This window comes from Nelumbo nucifera, chromosome 8 (assembly GCF_055504915.1).
Source record: "Nelumbo nucifera cultivar China Antique chromosome 8, China Antique-T2T, whole genome shotgun sequence".
NCBI lineage: Eukaryota > Viridiplantae > Streptophyta > Magnoliopsida > Proteales > Nelumbonaceae > Nelumbo > Nelumbo nucifera.
The window spans coordinates 23380088-23404687 of record NC_142656.1 but is presented as its reverse complement, the minus strand read 5'-3'; the positions used below and the strand labels follow the sequence as shown (position 1 = coordinate 23404687).

At 35.0% G+C, this 24600-nt stretch overlaps 1 protein-coding gene across 9 annotated transcripts; it reads right to left on the bottom strand.

Moving 5' to 3' along the window:
* Positions 1–6602: 6602 nt before the first annotated feature.
* On the bottom strand, positions 6603–15953 carry LOC104609140 (L10-interacting MYB domain-containing protein-like). 9 transcript variants are annotated; one of them, XR_016079853.1, is made up of 7 exons: positions 15597–15869; positions 15253–15314; positions 12285–12338; positions 11548–11898; positions 9188–11458; positions 7441–7821; positions 6603–7365 (listed from the first exon to the last, which is right to left on the bottom strand). XR_016079853.1 is itself a non-coding variant. In XM_088894016.1 (5 exons), the coding sequence occupies exons 4-5, from the start codon at positions 7804–7806 to the stop codon at positions 6676–6678; spliced, it is 1056 nt and encodes a 351-aa protein (XP_088750142.1). In that variant the 5' UTR covers positions 7807–7821; positions 12285–12338; positions 15253–15314; positions 15597–15953; the 3' UTR covers positions 6603–6675. The 9 variants fall into 9 exon arrangements, 4 of the variants coding, with proteins under 4 accessions (XP_088750142.1, XP_088750141.1, XP_088750143.1 ...); XR_016079852.1 differs by lacking the exon at positions 12285–12338 and adding an exon at positions 15462–15524 and having other exon boundaries at positions 15597–15857; XR_016079854.1 differs by lacking the exon at positions 12285–12338 and adding an exon at positions 15462–15519 and having other exon boundaries at positions 15597–15857.
* Positions 15954–24600: the final 8647 nt, after the last annotated feature.

Below are 24600 nucleotides of genomic sequence, written 5' to 3'. Positions count from 1 at the left end.
CCTAAGTCCTTTTTGCCTGTTCCAGACTCTTCTAATTGATCTGCATCTCCTCCCAACCAAAAAATGTTTCAATACATTCTAACATGATCCATGTTCATACATCTCATATATGGTGGGTCCTTGTCTTGTGGTGAGATGTGTAGAGACAAATCATGTTGGAAGAGTGAGAAAATTTATTAGGAAGGAAGAAAAAGAGAAAAGAGATGAGACAAATCATGTTGAAAGAAAAGAGAAATTTGTCAGAAATTTATCAAGAAGGAAAAAGAAAAAGAGGAAAGAGAAAAGAAGGGGTTTATCAAGAAGGAAGAAAAAGAGGAAAGAGAATAAGAAGAAAAAGGGAAAAGAAGAGAGAACGTTAAAAGAGTGTTTTGTAGCTGAACAAGAATATTAGGGCTTTTCCACTTTCATTTCAAATTACATTTAAGCCCTTGATGTTAAAAAAGACAAGAATGTCCCTCAAATCAGCGGATTTCCCACACAACACCCCCCTCAAGTTAAGCATAAATATTATGCATGTTGTGGTTGATTAGATTTTCTTCCAGATTAATTAGTCAAATTACCTACAAGATGATTGCATGATTTCACGAAAGGCAAACATATTTCCCCACTAGTTACCCTTTTATGAATGAAATGCCTATCAACTTCTATATGCTTTGTGTGATCATCTTGAATTGGATTATTTGCAATATTAATAAAAGATTGCTTGTCACAAAATAATTTCATAGAACAGTTAAAAACAACCCCAATTTTTGTTGAAGGAGTCCTTAGCTAAAGAAACTCAAAAACCCCATATGGTTTTTGTCTTGTATCCATTGTGGTTTGGATCTATAGTAATGTTTATGTGTTTAGCACCAAGTTTGCATATTTCCTTTTGTAGATCTAGAACATATTTCCTTTGAGATATAAAGATACCTCTTTTCAATCTTGTATCTCAATCTCAAGGAAATGTTTGAGGCCTCCAAGATCTTTAATGTTAAATTCCGTGGACAAAAATTGCTTTGGTTGTTGTATTTCATGTTTGCCATTTCCAATGATAACAATATCATCCACATATACAATCAAGACAGTCACTAAATCTCCATTTCTCTTAATGAAAAAAAGTATGATCAACATGGGATTGAGAGTATCCATCTCTTTAAGAAGCATTTTTAAATCGGTCAAACCACGGTAAAGGAAATTGTTTTATGAAATAGATTTTTGAAGCTTACAAACTTTCCTTCCACTTCTAGGGATAATTACAACAAGAGAGAGATCTATATACACCTCCTCTTGTAAATCACCATTCAAAGGAAAAGCATTATTAACATCCATTTAATATAGAGGCTAAAAGAAGTGAGCAACAAGAGATCAAAACTCAGATAGTGTTTATCTTGGTAACTTAAGCAAAAGTCTCGATATGATCAATGCCATAAGTCTAGATATATCCCTTAGCTATAAGATGGGCTTTTATACCTCTCAATAGAGCCATCAACATTATATTTTATTTTGTATACCTACTTACACCTAATTGTCTCCTTTCCCTAAGGGAACTTGACTAACTACCAGGTTTGATTCCTTTCCAAAGCCTTCATTTCTTGATCCATAACTTTTTTCCAACATGATTGTTCAACAACATTTGAAACATTCTTGGGAATGGACATCGAAGACAAGGTTACAAGAAAAATAAGGTATGAAGGAGATAGAGATTCATAAAACACAGTTATAAATAGGATAAGGAGTGGTAGTAGATTGCAGAATACACTTTTCGCAAGACTATAGGAAGATCGAGATCACTAAGTTCACCACCTTCAACATGGGCACTAGAGATCTCAATATGATCAACAATAAAGTCAAAAAATAATAACATGATAATCACAAGTAAGAACAAAATGAGGAAAAAAGTTACTTGAATCCATGGAAACACACTAAGGTGGACAATTAACATTTAGAGCCACCCATTGACATTCGTTCCTAATATAGGTTTTCCTAAAAGTTTGTTGAGACTTATCTCCCACAAGGAGTAAGAGAAGATATATGCTTCTCAGGAGGAACAAAGGTAAAAACAAGTGGAATTAGGATTGAAACCAAGATAGGAGAAGATGATGAAAAAGAAAGTGACATCTTTAGATACAAAACGTTTTCTAGAAGAAGAATCATAACATTTGTAACCCTTTTGAGTACAAGAATATCCAAGAAAAATACATTTAATGGCTTTTGGGTCGAACTTGACACGAAAAGGGACAGGTCATGAATAAAAAAACACATCCAAAGACTCCCAATCAAAGACTAAAGATGGGAGAATCACCATACAACAACTAATGTGAGTATTTTGACTGGAGAACTTTAAAGGGAAGCCTATTGATCAAATACACTGTATCTTGTACTACACCTCCCCTAAAGCGAGTAGGAACATTCATTTGAAATAATAGACCACTGAGCTAATTTCAACCACGTGTCTTTTTTTTCTTTGTGCAACTTCATTTCGTTGAGAGGTTTGAACATAGGAATTTTAGTGAATAAACTCCCTTCTTCTCAAGAAATTAAACAAAGCCCTTTTCAAAATATTCCTTAGAATTGTTTGATCTAAAAATTTAAATTTGCCTCTCAAATTGAGTTTCCACCATGTAAACATTTTTGATAACCTATGACACTTCATAATATTTGTAGCTTCTCCATGCTTGCAAGAGAATATAGCCTCCCATGCTTCACGAGAAAAAAATTACACAACAATTCAAAGACTTTGTAAGAGAACTAATAGACAATAAATTTACATGAATCCGAGGAAAATGAAGAATAGAACTAAGTGAGAGATCATCAACTAGCTTAACATCTCCCTACCAGAAATAGGGGTATGGAACCCATCTACTAAAGTGATTTTCTCTCTTCTAGAGGACAAATGATAAGAATAGAAACAAGTAGACATGCCTGTCAATGTTGTCATATGGTCAGAGATATTGGAGGACCGATGGGATCTTAGAGGTATTGATTTTGTTGTTAATCTCTAAACTTGTAAGAAGCTAACTGAGTTCAGTCCTAATAGAATTTAAGGACTCTCCATGTCTAGGAGCCACAGGTTAAGTTGTAGTTAAACTCTTAGAGCTAGTGGCAACATGAACACTGCCTTTCTTCCCTTTGTGTTTAGGTCTCATACAGTAGTCACACACAATCTCATAGCCTTCAGTTATCTAAGCACCCTTTGATTTTTTACTAGGCTTGGGCTTAGATGACACCAGTATGATTGAATGTTCAATGGGAAGAGAATGCATCATAGATGCCCTGCTACTTTCTTCACCTTGAACCAAAGAATAAGGAGATAAAAGTGTGATAAAATTGTTACTCGGAATATGTTGACGCTTAAGATCATATTCCGGATTCAGCCTAATCAAGAATTCAAAAACCCTGAACTTCTCATTGTGCTTCCTATACTACTCTCCGTTAAAGGAATCTCTCCTCTCGTAGTGATTGGAGAGTGAAGAAATATAATGGCACAGATTTCTCCCCCTATCGAAGATTGTTTTGGGAATAAGTAACAAAAACTACTATATCCCACATTTCTTTTGCTATTGATAGAAACATGTAGTTCCCAACAATGTGTGGCTGCATGGATCCAACCATCCACGTCATGATTGTGAGGTCTTCTTGCTTCCATCTAGGGAACTTAGGATCTTCAGGAGAAGGCTTCTTCTCATCTGCAGTTAGATACCCATCTTTCCCACAATTGCCAATATACATTTTTGTGAATTGAAACCATTCTAAAATATTGCTTCCATCGAGGTTCACTGAGGTGAGTTGGAGACTAAGACTGTCACCAAGTCTAAACAAGTTTCCAGGTGTCTCTTCACACAAACACCAACCGAGGTCCCAACAGTCACCACAAGTCTAGCATAGCAAATAAGGCTGCGTTTGGAAATGATGCAAATGGAGTGTAAATCCGGTTTAGGGTAAAATTGCACTGTGGTTCATTTTTGCTTGTGTTTGGTAACATTACATTAATGCATTGACAAATGATAGAAAACAAATTTTTCAATGCATATTTACATTGATAATAAGATGTAAAAGTACATTAATAAAAAAGAAGTAAATTTGCATTCAAGTGGGCTTTTGATTAAAAAAAGGCATATGCTTTATTGTAATTTGTATTTAAATCCATTATAGCCAAATCTGTTTGGTAAGAAGGTAAATTTGTCAGTACAAAACTAATCCAACTTTGCAATTTATATGAACCGTTTTACACTCTACATATTTGCATTCACACTTATTTGCATCATTTCCAAACACAGCCTAAAGCGCAAATAAGACTTAGGTGGCAAATATTAAGGAAAAAACAGGTTATGGGAAGCTCAAAACTCCACCAAATCAAGTGAAACCATTTTTGGTGTGCCCACAAATATCATACGGATCACCTAATCCAGAAGCCACTGGTTTAAAAAATCTCAACAGCACCAAGGTTCATCATGAAGGTAACAAGAGTGGCCCTCAAAGTAACAAGATTTCTCACACAACAGAGTGTTGGGACAGTTTTTGTTGGGAGGAGATCCCAAACACTCTTCTAGCCCCCTTTAACTTGCTAATTGTGTCATTTTAGAATTTTAGGAAATTGTTAAATAAAAGTTTATGCTTAGATATATCCTAGGCAATGGTTACAAATATTCAATAGCTCTTTTTTCATAAAAACTAGGAATACTTGTAATAAATAATCAATAAGGAATACTTTGTCATTATAAAAGGGGGTATCCGTTGTTTTTGCACGAGTGTATAAAAAATTGAATGTGCCTAAATCAACTCTAATTTCATTTAGACAGAAATAATTAATTAGTGTTATTGAAATAAAATTAAAATGTCACTAATGATGTTGAACAAACTTGGAGATTTTTGTAAAAAATCAATTTTAATGTTATCCAATACATACTTTAAATAAATCACATTGAGTTCATGCTCCTTTGTATGCTATTAACAAAAAAATTGGGTCATTTAGTTCCACGTGGCAAGTTAATTTGGGGCTGAAAAGAAATCCCCAAATTTCTCGCCTCATCCTTAGATTCATGAAAGAAATTCAGATCAAAGGGTAAAAATAGAAGGCTAGTATTAAACATTAATTGATCTCACTCCTACCTAAGGTTGGAATTGGGCTGAAATGGGGTATGTGGTGAAGCTCTGGCCCCAATAGGAAACCTTCCTCTTTAACAAATTTTCTTTGCCAATACATTTGCATTTTTTCTCATTTTTTTAATACACACATATCTTTGTATGTATGTATGTTAACACATTTATGCATGGTTTATATAAGCAATTATAGGGAATATGAAGCCTAATTAAGCCTGTTGGGTTCCTTCCTAGATGAGAGTGCAGGAAAACTGCTTCAAATGCAAGAAGAATTGTGAAAACTGAATACTAATTTTTACTAGTATTCCTCTTTTCTAAGAGGGTATTCGGTACAGTGATGTATTTTTGGGTGATTAATACAAATTTGTGAGTGGGATTTTTTTACCTGAAATGTTGTGAGACATTTTTAATTGATTAGTACATGTTTTCCTAAAACATCAAATTTGATGTTTCTCACGCATGCATTTTTCTGGTTGAAATGACATTTGTAAATGATGTGGCAACACATATTTCTCAAAAATTTGTATCGATCAATTCAAAACACAATGTCAATATACCAAACACCCCCTAAGTGTCCTAAATTTATAATTTGAAAGACCTTTACGAAGGGGTGCTTATTTAGGACACGTATAAAAGTACTACACTAGAACTTACAGCATGAAAAGAGGAAGGGAAAGAATACTCTTGATGCTTTTTAGGGCCCAACCATCCTGACTATTGAAAGCTTGAAGTTCATTCCTGTCTAACACTGTATTCAGTTACAAAGAAAACGGAAGAAAGGAAAAGAAAACCCATAAGAAAATGGATTTTCTTAGTTTGGGTTACAAGCGAAACCAAGGAGAAAAAGAATGCCGACCAAAAGGGTTCAACTATGATATGGAAAAGACATGATATCTGAAAAACAACAAACCAATAAACTGGAATCATAAACATAATAGCGAATAAGGTATTGTTTATCAAAATTCATGGGTGAGTTTTGATTGATTAAAATTCTTTCCATACCATATCTTTTCTGCATCATAGATTTTCCCCGAAAAGAAAAGAAAAAAAAAAAAAACTACAAAGGCAAATTTCTCTTTAACCTCTTTTATTTTCTCTCCTTAAAAGCAGAAAAGGCAAATAGTGTGAGGTGAGAGGAAGCAAAACTGGCCTTCCTCTCTTCAAGGCTGCATTCAGTTCCTTTAAAAGGAAGTTAATGGAGGGTTCTAAGAAAGTTCTCAAGAGGATTTTGCCACAACTTTCTCTTTCTCACTAATTTTTTAATGAACAAGCACAAACACCTGGTGTCTGCATTATTTTGTTAATACTTAATAATCATAAGAAAATGCTTTAACCATGGCCTGAGCAGATCCTCAAGGTACTCAATTGTGGCATAGGCAAGGCATTGCACTCCATCATTTGGACTCGTGGAATTCTATTAAAAATCTGTCTACCCACCAGCCTTGCAGTTATAGATTGGATATGGATCATTCACTTAGTGAACCACATGATTGGGAGACAAAATAAAAGGGCAGAGCAAATACAAGAAATGGTGAAATGTCATTGTAAATTGGTTAAATCAAGAGCATCTGCTTTGTGCTGCTATAATGCAAATTAAATCAAGTGATTTATCTGAACAAGATGTTTAGCAGACTCCCTATGATACTGTCTAGACAGCCATGCAAGGCGCATTTCACTATCATCCATAGTCATCCAAAGATCTCTTATGTCCCTATTTATAAACTTATCTAACGCAAACAAGTATATATCACTGTTCTTAGGCACCTGAGGAATCTGGTCTAGCAGGGCTTTGCATTCCACTATAGTTGGAATTCGACCAGAAATTTCTGCAGCAATGGTAGGGTATGATGATAGTGCAATGCAGCTCCTCTTCACTGCTTCCATTGCATCACTAATACGTCCTATGTTTGTAGAAATCTTTTGCAAAGCTGACACTTTCCTGCGCTTTACACCTAAGTTCGCTCCACCAATCGCACCCCCACATTGTGTAGGTGGCTCCAACTCATGGTTTCCTTCTCCCAATCCAATAGGATTTTCAGTTTGTTCCTCCTCCATTTGACTATTTGGAACATGTTCTGCTGACTCCTCAGTTTGGTCCTGCTCAGTTTGACTGTTTGGATCAGGTTCTGAGGACTCCTGATTCTGACTTAGCTGAGCCAAAGCTTCTGGGATGACTCCTGTTGGTGCACAAGCTCCTGTAGTTAAGGTGTCTCCAAACATGATTTCATATTCTTTTGCAAATTTCAGGCCAGCAAAACGAAACTTTGCAGCATTGGGGTTGACCTGAACAAACATTAAATTATTAAACCAATTTCAGAAGTATATGCAAAATGAATTCACGTAAGTATAACCCGTTACCTGGAGATGGCTCTCCCACCAATCATTGCTTGCAATAATTGTGTTCTTTTCATTATCCCACTCATGGCCAGAAGAATCTTTTAGTAACCGACACCATGTAGTCCAATCCTTTCTCAAATTTTCCCACTTATTTTTGAAACACTTTCTATCCCATTCAACTCCAAATTTCTTCCTAAAAGCATTCATCAAATTTATATAACCTTCATTGTTTAGATACGTAGTTGGCCTGTTTTGCTTCATAACCTCCTTAACACAAACATCAACAAAAAACCTGTGGTGATCATCTGTCCAATTCGCCTTAACAACCCTTTTCCTGGGAACCTTGTCTAGCTTTAACAATGAGACGGAATTTTGAGTGCCTGACATCCTTTGTCAAATTTTCTGTACCATTAAAATCATCAATGCATATCAAAAAAGGATGTCAAAATTACCTCATTAGTGTATTGTCCAAGTAATCTTGGAAACTATTAAATCCACATGTAATATTTCAACAGCATGCCCACATTCTGCCATAAAAGATCACTATCCACAAATATGTAAAATCAAGAAAAACTGCCAGCAGGTCCACCAATCATTACATACATTTAATTCTATGCAAATAGCAAATCATCACCCCTACAGTAGTAAATAAATAAATAGTCTAAACAACTTTGTCAATTCTAGTAATACCATTTTCTTCAAAGTCTACAAGAGAGTGAAGCCTAAATGCTTGCTTACCAGTCAAATTCATATCTAACAAAAAAAAAATCCAGTTTAAGGGGCCATTTGGTAACAACTTAGATGGCTGAACTGAATGATTTATTGCTTTTAGTGAATAAGTTTTTTGGGAGGTTCTGAACTCTTTAATGGCTGAAGCTGAAGCGAAGTTGATTACTAAACCCTTGAATTTTTATTATTTAAATATTTTATCCAATAAAAGACAAAACAATTGAATGGATTATTGCTTTGCCCTTGGATGAATAACTTTTTAAGTAGATTGTGAGCTCCTTAATGGCTGAAGCTTAAGTTGGGCTGGTTATTGTATCTTTTGAGTTTTTTTATTATTTAAGTATTTTATCCAATAAAAAACAAAGCAATGAATCATTTAGTCCATCCACTCCAGCCGTTATCAAATGACCCTTAAGACCTGGAGCAAAACTTCCATTTATAGGCAGATGACAAAGTGTAGAGAGCAACAAAAGTGATTTTCAGTCAAGTTGACTAATATTCAACCCACATTTTAGTTCAATGGTAGAAAAAAGCACCTCAACCATTTACAACCCAACAAAATTAATGCACTTTCAGTATTTAAACCACCAATTTGGTTCTCCATTAACAAGACCAATGACCTTAAAAAAACAAAAGATACCTAGAATTCTATATAAATGCATTGAACTGATCAGTAAGCTAAGAAAAAGGCCTTAAATAAACAAGAAAAATATGCAAGGTTGAAGACATTGATTCATTATCCTCATATTGTGGCCTGCTAACTTACTACAAACCTCTTATTCTTTTCAAAAGGAATAGACCAGACCTGAAATTATTGAATTTGCATTTTCAAGACATTCAATCCATGAGTTTCTCAACCAACTGAATTTCCAAATTGAAGTGTATCTTCACTCTATGTACAACCCAAAGATAAAATCAGTTGAAGAAATAAAAAAAGAACTAAAAATAAGGAGAGGAAAAGATAAGCTTCATCTCTATCATTATACAAGATAATCTTGTACAAAAATCTCTAGTATTCAATTAAAGATTTTATAAATACCATTGCAGTTAACCAAGAGGTCTTTAATTGCCACCATCCTGCAAACCTCGAACGTAAAAAGCACATTTGATATTCGTGGAATTAATCAAAACCAACATTAAAATTATCAGACTTAGGAAATTCTAAAGGGCAGTTATCCCTCTGTATTAAAAATCTCAAATAACTTAAAGATGAGATGTCTTAAAACCAGTGAGATTAAAATAGGATATATGTGCAATGGAAAATTTAATAATAATAGGAATAAAATTAGAGTAACATAGGATTGGAGACCAAAAGATAACTCAACTGTACTCTTCCATTACCTTGGATCAATAGAATTAGAGCATGACAGGCAAAATGGATAAGTCCATCCAAAGTCTTATGTGATAGATGGATACCACTTATGGTGAAAGAAAATTTTTATAAAACGTTTGTAAGGTAAGCATTGTTAGATCATATGTGGAGTAAAGTGGTGAGCCGTCAAGAAACAACATATCCAAAAAATGAGTGTGGTAAAAATACAAACATCAAGGTGAATAAGTGGGAAAGCAAGAAAGAATAGGATTAAAAGTGAATTCATCTGAAGGAACTTAGGAATAGGTCCAATAAAATGAGGGAAAGTAGACTAGGATGATTTGGTCACATGCAAGACCATCTACAGCACCTGTAAGAAAAACTAGTCTACTACAAGTTGAAGGGGGAGCTAGGGGCAGATCAAAAAGGACATGAGGTGAAGTAGTGAAAAATGATTTAAGATCTCAAAATTTAATAATAGATATGACACTGAACAAAATGGAATGGCAAAACAGGATTCATCTAGTTAACCACAAATAGTTGAAACAAGGCTTAGATGAAGATAATGATCATGAGACAAAAAAGAACACATGTGCTTTTTTAATTTAATATTTTAATAATATAAAAAGCACAAATATGATATTACTTCAACCATGTACTTTAGGTTATTACAACAAAAAAGCACACATAAAATCTCTTTCCCTTCCAAAACAATACTAAATGTGGATATACTGTTTCCCTGAATGTTGGGAAAGGTTTGCTACATCTTATTTAGACTAGTTGTGACCAATAACATTCAATAATATCCCAACTTGTTCATAAACAGTAATATATTGTCCATCTTTGATTAACCCCATTTGTTTCAATGCACCTTTTAACTTAACAAACAAATGCGGAGGCATCTCAAACATTTCCATGCACCTATTATCATTTTTCAAGATGGCATTGCATAAATATTCTGATCCGACCAAAATGTCATCATAGTCTGGTATATTACAATAGCATTGCATATTATTATAATGATAAATATTGTAATTTTCCTTTGTCGTTGCTGCAAGTATTGCATTAATGGCATTCTCTTATTCTTGTTCTTCTAACATGAAGGTCATAGTCACTTTCAACAATATATTCCTGGTTGGACTATCAACCATTGTTCTCTGACATATATAACATGTGTACTTTGGAATCATTAACACAACATGTTTAGATGGATCATCAAACACACAAAAAAAATATATAATCACAATCCCTTATCATATCCTAATATATATAACACATCATCCAAATATATATAATTACAATCCCTAATCATATCCAAGTTTAAGTGGATCACAAAACATAAAACAATTAACACTAAGATGGTCCCAAATTAAGAAACAAACAAATGGTACCACAATGGTCCAATACATAAACTAAGAAATTGTACAAAACTCTCATACAGAAAAAAGGCTACTTCTTAAGGATATCACTAATCCAATTCCGTCTAATATCTGGAGGCATCTTCATGTACCACTCCCTAGCAGATGCTTTCTCGAAAACCTCGAATAGTTTGCAATAGTCAATATGAGTAAGACCTTCCATGGTGTTTATCTCATCCAAGAAAGTAGATATCGAGTACTTGTCTGGTTTATCATTAAAGCCATTAATCGCATCCACTAACTTATCTATTCTTGCATTTGCTGCTTCATTTAGTTTATTGATTATATCAACAAAGTCAATGGTTATCTTCCTACGAACATCTCGGCGGGTGGTTGCAGTAGAAGACCACTCATCATCACTGTCATTAACATCACCAATGTCATGGGCCATAGGATTAAGGGATTCCTCAACAGGTTGATCATTATTAGAGACCTGCACCTCATCTCGAGGGGGGGATTGTACGCCACGTGCTAAGGATGTGCCAAACTGGCCAATAGCAATAGTGCCCCCAAATATAATATCAAGACGATCATACTCTGGACATCCTTTAGTACGAAACCTCTTTGCCTTGGGGTTAACCTAGCAAGTGAGAATAGATAGACACTAATCAATTATATCCAGAAAAACTAAAATAAAAAGACACAATACAAAACGAGTTTGGATAATACCATTAAATAGCTTTTCCAAGTGTCCGGAGAAGCTACAACAATCTTTTTCTCCTCATCCCAACCAAACCCAGTCTGACCAAACCTCAACTTCTTGAACTCTTTATACCTACTCTTAAGATCTTGTATCTTGTTACTGAATGACTTTGTGTTGAACTTCAGCCCAAGTGCCCTATAAAAACCAACCCGAACCTCTTTCCAAGCTTGGGTTTTTAGGCACCCTGCAACCATCCCACCATTCTGGACTTGTCGTACTAATAAATCTATGAATACATTTTCTTGTTGGTTGGTCCAATTAGCTGGACTAATTGGTGCATCATCAAATGGGATAAGGTTGGCCATACTAGTCGACATCTAAAATAGAAATAACACAACAATTAGGTCAATTATAAAACTACTGAGACTTTACATGCTACCATAAGATACGGATATGCTTCAATTACATAACATGCAAAAGAAGGGAAAAAACACTCCATCTAACAGATATCCACATGTGCAAGCAAAACAAACAGTTAATATTTATCTACAAATCCATACAGCATGATTAAGCATAAGTCGAAGAGTTAATTAATATTGCTGACATAGTTATATGAATTATTTTTTTTATGAATGTTATATATATATGAATTATTTTCAATAGCATTAATTAGAAAATTTTAAACAAACAAAAATCTAGATGATGAAAGACATGTTACACCTGTTGAAAGATGAAGTAATGACAAAATATAAAAAAAAAATACCTGAAAAACAATAATTCACATTCATCAACAAATTGCTGGTACTGTCCACCCTCCCTCCGCACACAAATTCAGACATAAAAAATAGCAAAAAATGAGCATCAATATGACATAAGTGAAGTGCGTGTGCATCCAAGACATCAGACAAATATGAATTAGAACAAAAATAAAGCCAACCTAACAAATCCAAATATCATTTACAAAAATTTTAACCAAATCTAAGACATCATAAAATGAATTATAAATAAAATGATAAAAGAAAATCAACTTAAAAAACTATAAAACCCAATACAATAGATTGACCGTATGCTTGATGGTTGCAATAGATCGAAGTACATCAAGCTAATTATAAATCTAATTTAAATCACTTAAAGTTAGAAGGAAAGAAAGGCTTTAAATGGTTTATCTTTTTCAGATTACAATAGTATGTCAGTTTAAGTTATGAGAAAATGCAGATGTACAAATCATGTGAAAACATTTCATAGAGCAAGCTTCAAATATTCTAATTTAAGCTCCCTAAATATCATATTTTCTAATTTGAGTTCATCCTATTCTTAATAAAGATCACACAATCAGATTTGAGTTCAGAAAACCCAGTCATGAGCTAATGCAGAAGAACAAGTCATGAGAAAATATTCTCTGAATATCACATATTCTGGTTTGAGCTCAGCCTATTCTTAATAAGGATCAATCAGTCAGATTTTATTTCAGCAAACCAGGTCATGAGGTAATGCGGAAGTACAAGTCATGCAAAAACATTCTACATTCCTTGAATATCACGTATTCTAATTTGAGTTAAGCTGTCCTAGTGTTCTTATTAAGGATAAATCAGTCTGAGGTCCAATTACATTCAAAAGTGGAAAGATCTATGTTGATGCATAAATGCTAAATCCAGCCAGAGATTATGGTCCAATTATTTTCAAAAGCAGAGCTTGTTTGTATTTTTGTATCACCTTACTTTTGGTATTGCCTTGCTACAAGCAATTAATAAAATGTACGGTTACCCCAAGAATAATAGTACTTATTATGATCAAGAATTAATTTTATTGAAACTACCAAACTACACAAAAAAGTGCAGAAGGGCAAAAGGGAACAAAGCAGCTGACCCCATAGGGGCCCTGTACATCAAAGGAAAAGAAAAACTGAAAGAAAACATTCAGCCCTTACAGGTTACAGCCTTGCCCTGGGCAGCCCCTTTCTAAACATCTCTCCCCACCCTAGCTCTCACAAGAGGTTCTGCTAACCCATCAGCACTCCTAGGCACCCAATTGAACGAGTTATTCAAAGACCCACCTAGGGCTTGAGCCAATCTCACTAGAGGTCTGAACTTCCAAGGACTTTGGTCTTGCAATAATAGGTCTTACTTTTCTTTATATGGATAATTTTCACAATAACATGAGGGTCTCAAACCATATTTTACAGATCTTTTCCTTTTTCTGTTGGTACAAAACATGAAAGATAAAACACAATTGCATTTCTGCAACATATAAAGCAGTCATATTTGACTTGTATATTAAGACCAACCACAAGATAAATATCCAGGTCTGCTAACATGATTCTATTTTATTTTTTAAGCCTTTTTGAATTCCAATTGGACCTTTTTGGTCAATCACATTATCAAGGAACGCACAGGAGGTGCATAGTTTCAATCACCTATACATGTTTAATTTTAGAATAGCTAGTTTCTTATTCAACAGAACCCTTATTCCTGGTACAGTTTTAGTAAATGAGTGTCGTCACCATATGTTCTTGAATAGGACTTGTAAGAGATGCCCAACTTACTCCAAATGCCCCGGAACCTCAGCTCCTTAACATCTAATCTAATCCTAAATGGGCAAATAGATTAAACATTGAAACATAAATAACCTTTCAATAGTAGCAAGTCTAAAAAGCCACAGGTTTCTTTTAGATAATCAAAGATAGAAAACCACCAAAATCAAATGACAGTGTAAAAGATTATCAAAGAGAAAATCCAACAGGTCATAATTCAATAAGGTGTCGTCTGGTAATTAAAAACTCTAATATATGCAAGTAAATGATGGAATATTTGAAAAAGATTCAAGATTATATATTTGATTGCTATCAACAAGTACAAGGTTTATACATCATGGCAAATGGCAATAACAAGAACAACATTCTAACAATTAAGGATGCCCTTACACATCTGTAGATCATAGCCTAGCAATCTTTATTTTTTGCATTGAGGCAGATGCCTCACTTGAACTGCAAGTTTAGTTTTTGGCAGATTGTGTAACTTAAATGCATAGTAAAATATTACAGCCCTAAAGGTTAAATGGAATCCGGATCTACTGAACACAACAAATTGCTGGCCACGCTCAACCCAGTCGCATATATGGAACATCAGTTGTTTTGTGGTCACCGATATTCTCAATGTGCGGCTGGATGAGTGTGGCCAGCAGATCCAAACGCATTTAAATGACTTGATTTGATGTGTTCCAACACTCATAAGGCCTATGGCATATTGGTCAAGCACCAAACAATTGGTATCAAAGACTACCCCGTGTCATAGATTCAAATCACAGAAAAGGCTGCCTAGTAGAATGGCTTTCTGGAGCAGAGCAAGACCACTAGAGGAAAAGGGCTACCTGCTGCCAGAGTGAGAGCCACCGGGACATTGGCTGCAGAAGAGTGGTGGTATGTTTGCTTTGGCATGTTGGTCGAGAACGTAACACAAAATGTGTATCTTAGACAGGCATATTCAAATGAACACAATTTGAAAACCTCTTTTTTATTTCTTGGTCATTCTTCCCAATTCATTTCTTTTTCTTTTTTATTTTTGACAATTAATACTTCCCCACTGGCTTGGCAAAGAATCTTAAACAGGCATCTACAAATCTTTCCATTTGATTAAGAAAATAATCAAACATTAACATTTCATGAGTAGGGCACAACGTTTAGCGAAGAATAAATGAATGAAGGATCAAATATCGAAAACCTTGAAACATAGTACCTGGAAATGAGTTGCAGGGCAAAAGCATGCGAAACCCAATTTGGAAGACACAGGCGCACAGCCTGCAATGGAATAAAAAAAGGACACATGTGCTCACACCAGAAAAGGGGAAAAGACCGATAGAAAGAGAGAAAGAGGGGAACAGATCTACTGAGAGGGGAGGGGAAATCTACTGATTGGAAGATCAATTAAGAAACAAGGCAAAATACAAGGATGGAGGGCCTGGTGGCGATGGCAAGCTCTCTGGCCGGAAGTCGTCCACAATGGCTTCCCTAATGAAACACTTCTGTTGGAATACTTGAGAAGAAGAAAAAGAAGAAGACGAAGAAGAAGAAGACAAATACCTTGCTATCGCCGCGTGAAGATGCAACCGGAGAGCGCCGGAACTGCTCGCCGGGGGAAGGTCCGGAGCCGGAGGTTTTTAGGGTTAGGATTAGCGTTCGTTCTCCCACGTACAGCTGATCGGACAGCTAAAATAATTTTAAGCCCGCTTAAGGAAAGCTGCTTACTTCAAGCCCTTCCAAACGACCCTTGTATGTCGGGCTACAGTACAGAGCGACTACAGAGCCAGACTAATGACCAATGCCCGTTCAAAGTCTGGTCTGACCGGACAGTTGGATAAGCTGGCCCCCCAGCCCTGCCGATAATTAGTGGGCCTCAACCTTGGGCAGTGTCTGGGCTCTGGGCCAGCCCATATGCAAATCACTACTTACTTCATAGGATTCTACTCTCTAGCTGGAAAAACAGACCCCTTTTATTTGGTAAAAGAAAACTTATTACTGCAGCTGCAGCTGGAGAACAAAAAGAAGATGGAGGAGTACAGCGGTTTCATAGATATAGTATGTGTTTGGTATAGCTTTTGTTTATTCACTAAATGTTTGTATTTGATTTATTTGCAAAATCGAGAAAAGTAAGAATAAAACTGTTTATTAATAATTAGGCGCCATTAGGCATCACATTAGCAAAATAGTAAATAAATGTTTACCCATTTGGGGAAACGCTAAAATGAAGCCTCCCCCAATGGTAGGCGTACACATAAACTGAAGCCTGCTTTTGCAAGCCTCTATGCATAGGGATCAATATGATGGGCTAAATGCTGAAGTGATGCCTATGTGACAGCGTTTATTGAATAAACACTCATAGTTCCAAACACCACTATAGTCAAATACATATAGAGGGAAGGGTCTACATCTACCCATTCCCCCCGAGGTTCCATGACAGTATTAAATACATGGGCCTTGCATCTTTTATAGTGGGGCCCATGAATTTACTATTAGCATGGAACCTCATCATTGGTTCCACAGCCTGTTGAACAGCTAAAGCATTCAGCTAATCTGATTTCCCAATGAATTGATAATGATCCTCCAAGCTTAGCCTAGATGTCTCCTAGAATTGCTTAGACTTCAAAACTAACACAATTGCATCCACCCTTCATAATATTCATAAAGGCTGTGTTTGGTTATAGTGCAATCTTATTTGCATTAGTATAAACGCATAGGAGTGCAAATGAAAAGAATGCAAATTCTGGTTTATTTTTGTTTTGAAAAGTGTTTTCAACCTGTCATTGACCCGGCCGGATAAACCGTTGCTCGGCCAGGATTCTGGGCCAAATGGTCAAAAACCATTTGACCCGGCCAGTTTGACTGTTGACCCATTCAACTCGGTGACCAGGCCAGGTTGTAGGTTGCACACTCGATGCATTCAAACTTTCGAAGGCCATAACTTTGCACTCTAGTGTCCAATTGATGTGATTTTTTTTTATTTTGGGTAACCTTTCGAGATCTATGCATCCGTAGGCGCCTTGTCCCGCATTTTTCATGGAAAAAAAAACCTTGTGGCCTCAAATTGCAATTTTTAATATTTTTATAAATAAAAAATTAAAAACTGATTTAAAAAACATAAATTAAATATAAAAATACAAATAACATTTCTAAAAAAATATTTATATATAAATAAATATATATTTGTATACTTTAAATACAAGTGGGACGGTCTGACCCATTCGACCCGGATGATCAAACCAATGACCGTGACCTAGAGCAAAAAAATGGTTTGGCCTCTTGGGTGTTTAAAACATTGATTTTGAATTTTATTCCATTCTGTTTCATGTCTTATTTTACTTCATTTATACTTTTATCAAACAAAATAAGGTAAAGTTTAAAACAAAAATAAATCAGAATTTGCTTGTTTTTTAGCCAGACGAACCCCTAGTAAAGAAGCAAAAAATTCAGAAAACAAGGTTGATCTTGGTTTATCATTAAAAGTTGCAACAGCACATAAAGCTCCATGCATCTTCCCAAATTTTGATATTCTCCCCTCAACCAACACTCCAAAAGCAACTTTTTACAAATACATCCCTTCCTTTATAGAATACTGGACCACCCCAAGAATCATTCTTTCCTGATTTTGTTTCAAAGAAGTTTGTACTGTGGACGTATCTAGCTTTAAGAACCTAAGCCCATAAAGCATAGGGATCCTTAACCAATCTTCAAGCTTGTTTTGCTAACAATGCAAGGTTAAAACCTCTAGGGTCTCTAAGTCCCATGCCCCCCTGTTTTTTTGCCTACAACCCCCCCCCCCCCCCCCCCACCCCCACCCCACCACCACCACACACCTGACCCAATTAATCCCCTTATTATTATGAGAGTGGCCCCACCAAAAGTGTTTTCAGATTTTCATGATATCTTCGCAAATTCTTCGAGGTAAATGAAAACATGACATAAACTCGAAGAGCACTAATAAATGATTTCAAAAGCATTTCTTTACCAGTTAAATTCAGATATTTTTCCCTCTAACTCTTTGGCTGCATTTGGATGCGATGTAAATCAAGAATCGATGTAAAATTTATACCAGTTCGATTTTATAGGTATTTGGAAAGAGGGTATAATTATTATTGACATAAAACTCCACTCTGGTTCAGTTTTACGAGCGTTTGGATAGAGTGAAGTTTTATGTCGATTATCGATGTAAAACATCATCAGCTCTAAAGTTTTATATTGATAATCGATGTAAAAACTACATGATTTTATCGATGTAAAACTTTACACACTTTCATCCATTGCGATTTTCAAAAAGCAACAGTCACTTTTATGGTTCAGTGTAAAACGTCACCTGTGTATTTTTACACCAATGACATTTTACATTGATTCCAAATGCAGCCTTTTGTCTTTTCTCATGACCCTTTTCAGTACAAAATTAAAAACTTCTCTTTTTGACCTCCATATCAGCAGGAAGCCCCAAATAGATTCCAGGTTTATCCACTCTCTTAACCTTGAGCACTTTTGAAAGCATCTTTCTGAAACTTTGGAGGGGTATTTAAACTGAAGTGCAGCTCTGACTTCTAAAGGTTTACCATCTGACGTGAAGCCCTCTCATAGTCTTTAAGAAAGTGAGCTTTCTCATCACACTCTCTAAGCCCAGCTTTCAAGAAAAGTAACTTTCATATGCAAATAGTAGATGGAAAATGACAAGGGAGTACATGTTCGTTTTAATACCACTTATTTTACCTTGTTCTTGTAGATTTAAAATAAGAAAGGGGATAAGAAGTCCTCTTGTAGGATTAATTTCCACCATGGGGGAGGCCTTAACCAAAACCCTGAAAGAAATAGAAGAAATTTATTGCCGAATCCAGCCTCTCCAAATGTCTCTAATCCCCTTCCTAATCATAATCTTATCAAAAAAATTCCGCTCCACCCTTGTAGGCCTTTGACATGTTCAATTTTAAAGCCATATATCACTTATTACTAATTGTATCATTAAGAACAATCTTCAATAGTATTTAGTATTTTCATTCTCGCTTTGCCAATTAACTGATGCATAGGCTCTATCAAGCCTTTCCTCGACAAGACCATTTCCACAGACATTAGCCCGGGTGTAAAGCCCAATTCAGCTAGGTTACACTATCGTACATCGTTTGAGCTTTCATTAGGCTTCTTTGAGAGGGGGTCAAGCCCCTTTTTTGTCCACTTGGGAGGTGATGCAATTCTAGTCCTCTATACACAGAATGGGCTTGTCCAAATTGGAAAACACCGTTTCCACGAAATTGTAAGAATCCCATCTGCTATTGTGATCAGGTTCTCCATAAGCCCAAAAGCATAGCCAAGCTTTATTATTTTCATCCTCAATCTCAGTCAAAATACCGTATTTATGATCAGAAATTACTCTTACCTTTACCCTGGGCCATGGGCTATGTCGGGTCGACTCCTAAGTTATCCCAGGGGAGGGCGGTATGGCACGGCCCACACAAAGTGCGGGCCACTCACGGGTCATGCTATGTCAGCCCAGCAAGGCCCGTTTTACACCTCTAATATTAGGTTACTTAAATTAAATTTAACAAGTTACTAGTTTAGAAATTTTTATTTAGTTAAAAAATCAGCCAAAATAATGCACATTACCTCTATTTTATATTTTATGTTATTTTAAATCTAAAACTACTTTATGGGTCTCACTTGACATTATTTTATAAAATTTGGACATATATGAAATTTTCTTTTATAAAATGGTTGTTGAGCCCTACGTAAAAAATTTTGGACATAATTTGTGGGTTTTATATGAAATTGAAGGTTTATTATCTAACATTTTTCTATATTAACATGAATAGATATTTTAAAATACATATGATATGTCACCACATTTCTTTTAAAAATGAAGATATATGAAAAATGTTTTCAAAAAACTAGTGGGCCCTATATAAGAAATTTGAACATAAATAATGAGTTTCACATGGAGATAAAGGCCTATTATCTAATGTTTTTATTAATATGAATAAGTATTCCAAAATATGAAAACATGTTACCACACTGGATTAACAAGTGGGCCAAAATCCTTACTCGTTTTTTGATACAAATTAAACAGCTTTCTATCTTAAATATCATTTTGGCACATTCATGCCCTATCTTGGAAAGAATGTACTAAATAGATCAATAAGCATTACATATGTATTTTGACTAAAATCATGTTTGGAATGATTTTAATACAAATATTTATACTTATATTGGGTTATGCAAGAACCACTTTTAGAGGAAATACCATCTAAACATTTCTTGTTGAAGATGTATTTTGTCATATGTGGCATTTAATGACAATTAGTGCTCTCATATGAATTAAAAGCTGACATACCATTTAAACATTCCCCATCTCCTAGTTCCTCCTCTTCACAGTATATAAAAGGTTCAGTTTGGAATGAGTACAAATATAAATGTATATGGTGCAAATACATACAAAATAATACAAAATACAAGGCTTAGAGTACAAATACAAATACGTAGAGTGAAAAACCTAGTATTTTGTATTATTTTGAATGTATTTGCATTGTACATTTTTGTATTTGTATTCCTTCCAAACTGAGCCTAAATGAAAATGAAGTTACAACAATGAAAGGTTAACATGTTATCCCAAGCAGGACGGACAGTTTTGATCAAAACTACCCTTGATGCTGTTCCCATGTGTCCATTGCAAACCGGTTTTCTATCCAAAAGCACATGTAATGAAATCAATGCCATCTGACGTGACTTTTGGTGTAAGAAGGAAAAAGGAAAGGGAGCCTATGTGAAAGCTTTGAGTACTTAGGCCATGTTTGGGAGTGCTTATTTAAATTAAGTGTTTATTTGGGCCATTAAGCAATTATTGGTATTTGGAAAATAAGCCTGATATAAGTGCTTATTTTAAAAATAAGGACTTATTTTTTAAGTCCAAATTTTCAGCTTTTTTTAAGTGTTAATATAATAAACACTTATTTAAGTTTTTTCTTTCAAAATTATTCCTAGTTGAATTTTAAAATACCACTTATAAAATTATCCCTAGTTGAATTTTATAAAAATACTTTTATGAAAGCACCTTTATAAAAGCACTTTTAAAAAATACTTTTATGAAAGCACTTTTACAAAAGTACCTTTATGAAAGTTTTTTTAAATGCACTTTTATAAAAATACCACTTATAAAATTATCCCTAGTTGAATTTTATAAAAGTATTTATGAAAGCACTTTTACGAAAGTACTTTTATAAAAATGCTTTCATAAAAGTACTTTCATAAAAGTACTTTTATAAAAGTGTTTTTGTAAAAATTCTTTCATAAAAGTACAAGTGCTTTTATAAAAGTACTTTCTTAAAAGTATTTTTATAAAAGTACTTTTATAAAAGTTCTTTGAAAGGGTATATTTTGAAAATTTGAAAGAAAATGAAGGACAGATAGTCATAAATGCTTATTTAAGTGCTTACTAGAGAAAAAGAATACCAAACGCCCAATAAAAAGTTGGATGTCAAATGCAAATAAGTGCTTATTTGAATAAACATTTGTTTTTAAGCACTTATTTTTAACTTAAGTACTCCCAAACATGGCCTTAATTTTCTAAAACCAAAGGATAGTGGGGGTTTTGGTATGGTTGACATAGAATGGAGGAACATTGCACTCATGATGAAGCTGGTTTGATGTTTCTGCACCCAGCCCCAATTTCTCTGGTGTAAAGTACTCTTGCAAGCAAAATATATACCTTAACATTGGGTACTTCTAGGAGCCTAATGTGAAAGGTAATCTCTCATACACGTGGAAATGTATCCTGAAATGTAAGGAACTCTTCTCTGGGAGATCAGCTTCGGTGCTCACAAGACCATGTTCACATCATTCATATATCCTTTTACACCATGCATTGGAAATACCTCCCTACTTGTAGTTATATGTTACTTTTCGTAGTGAGATATTCCCAATGCAAGGCTGCAAAGGACTGTATGAACAACGGTGTAAGCACTTAAGCTAATTTCCTCTTTTCCAAGGTTGTACATGGCTTATAGGAAACGGATGGTTTGTTCATGCTCTCTCTGATCATTGGGTACTGAATCACAAAGAATTATAGTATAGGTAGATTGATAACCCAGCACAATATAGGGTTGCCCACTTTATTATCAATCATGATTCCATGACATGAAGACTTGAGGCTCTTCATCAGATGTTCAATGTCCAAACAGTCACTAAGATTCTAAGCATTCAGCTTCCAGTCTAGGGGAGTCAATTTGACTGGATTTGGTCCAACCCAATCCAGTCCAATGTGAGTCCATTACAAATGGATCATGTCCAATCCAATCTAATGATATTTTGGACCAGTGCAATTCAATATCTAGACCGTCCAGTCTGTTCAAATATGTTTTAATTTAGATTGGTTGTATCCAAACCTGATCCATTGACACCCATATTTATCAATGGGCTAAATATCGGCTCAATCCAACCCAATCCAATATAAATTCATTATGGATGGACCAGGTTCAATCCAATCCAATAAACACTTTGGACCATTAAGCTTAAACTGGTCCAGTTCAATATGCCTTGTTGGTCCATCCAAATTGATTTGGTTTGGATGGGTCCAATCCAAAACCGGTCCATTGACACCCTTATTTTCATCCACAGCCCAGGATGTCCTTCCAATGACAAGCTGGTATGGCACCTTACCCCACAGAGAAAATATACAACATCATCAGGCTTGAAGATGTTGACTTAAGCATGGTGGGAGCACCCAGTTATCCCTCTCCACATTAAAATGTTCATTTGAAGAGCTATTGAATGGTTGATGATCCATATTGTAGTCTTTGTGGGGATGCTATTGAAACAATTGATCACCTCTTCCTATATCCTGCCCTTGTGTATGTCCAACCTTTCTGGTTTGAAGCATCTTGAATATCCATATGGACCAGCACCAAGGTATGAACCTGAGAGACTGGATATAGTTAATTGGTGGTCAATTGATGATGAAAGACCTCATTCAACTTATATATTTTGCTTTTGGGCACCATGATGATGTGGTTCATTTAGTACTTCAGAAACACAAATTAAAGATTTTTGTCACAAAAAGTTTGGTCCAACCTCAGGCGTTTTGCAATCTAAAGCTCATGCTGACACAGTGCTCCTCCATGCTAGATGATCAGCAACACCTCTGAGAATTTTGGCAACCAATAATCCCACCCAAAATCCTCGATCGTTGGACCAGATCTCACCACCAGTCGGTTAAAATTAACGTTGATAGTGTTGTTGGTCCAAATACAGTTGGTGTTACAGTTTGTGATTTTAAGGAGGTTGTTGACTTCTTTATCATTAATTATATATATACAATAACATCACATTTACTTTCTTATTTTTTGTTTTCTTCTCTTACATTATTATACACTATTTAAGGAGAAATTAGACTTAAATCAATAAAATCAATAAAAAATGATTATATATTAAAGGCCTATTTGGTGTGTCTTTTTGGAAAGATATTTTGGTAGTTTTGACAGTTAAAAGATGTATTGAGCTTTTATATAAAGCTTTGAGCAGCCTGAAGCACATTTGACAGACATGCATCTTTCCACATCTTTCCGCACGAGAATAAAACATGAAAGACACGAGAAGCTTCATTTGAAACTTCCCGAAATCAGCCCAAAATGAACTTTTTGCGTTTTTTTAACGTTACGTCATTTCGGTCTTCCCAATTTATAAACAATCAAAAGACCGCGTGAAAAGACATGCCAAACGGGCCCTAATTATATGAGGCAACTATGCTTAATTTATCGTTTTGTTTGAGATTCACCATTTATTCAATATTTTTAATTTGGGTTCTTTATTTATTTAATTAAATCAAATTCAATATCAAAGTGATAACCTATATCCTAAAAGATTAAGACCCTCCACATCATTTTAAGTCTTTATAACGATTTTTTTTATTTAAATTAGGAAATTAAATTAAAAATATTAATTCAGACCCATATCTTTTGAAATGTGTGCTGTTTTATAGGTAGATAGTACCTTTTTTTAATGTGAAGTTAACTACTTTTAGTTTTTCTAAGAGAGGGTATACACGTGGTTGAAGTTAGGAAAGAATAAGTTTTCACGGATCTACCACCAGTTTCGGGGCATGTGGAGAGACGGAGTGAGTGTTAGAGTTAAGTTTAGCGGGGGTTTAGATCGTAAAACCAAGTAGAAGGAATTATTGTTGATACCCGACCTAAACGCCGACCATCTCCATTAATGGTGGAAAGATATAATTTTTTTTTATTAAATTCTATGTGCTTTTTGTTATTACAACGACAACGATACATAGCCTCTTGTTCTTCTTCCTATTCAATTGAAAAATTCACCAATAGATGACACGGAGGGATTAGTTCCAAATCCATAATCCAAGGGAAGGTTTTGATCTTTGAAGCGGAGCCGAACAAAACAAAGAGATCGATTACAGATACAACGACCAATTTGAAGAATTATGTTATGTAAATTGCGGATCAATTTGAAGAATGAAGATTGATCACGATCTTGTAGGAGGAACCAAAAGAGCAGATCGAGCTTTGGTAGATGTATAGAATGAAGGTTTGAATATTAGGATCGAGAA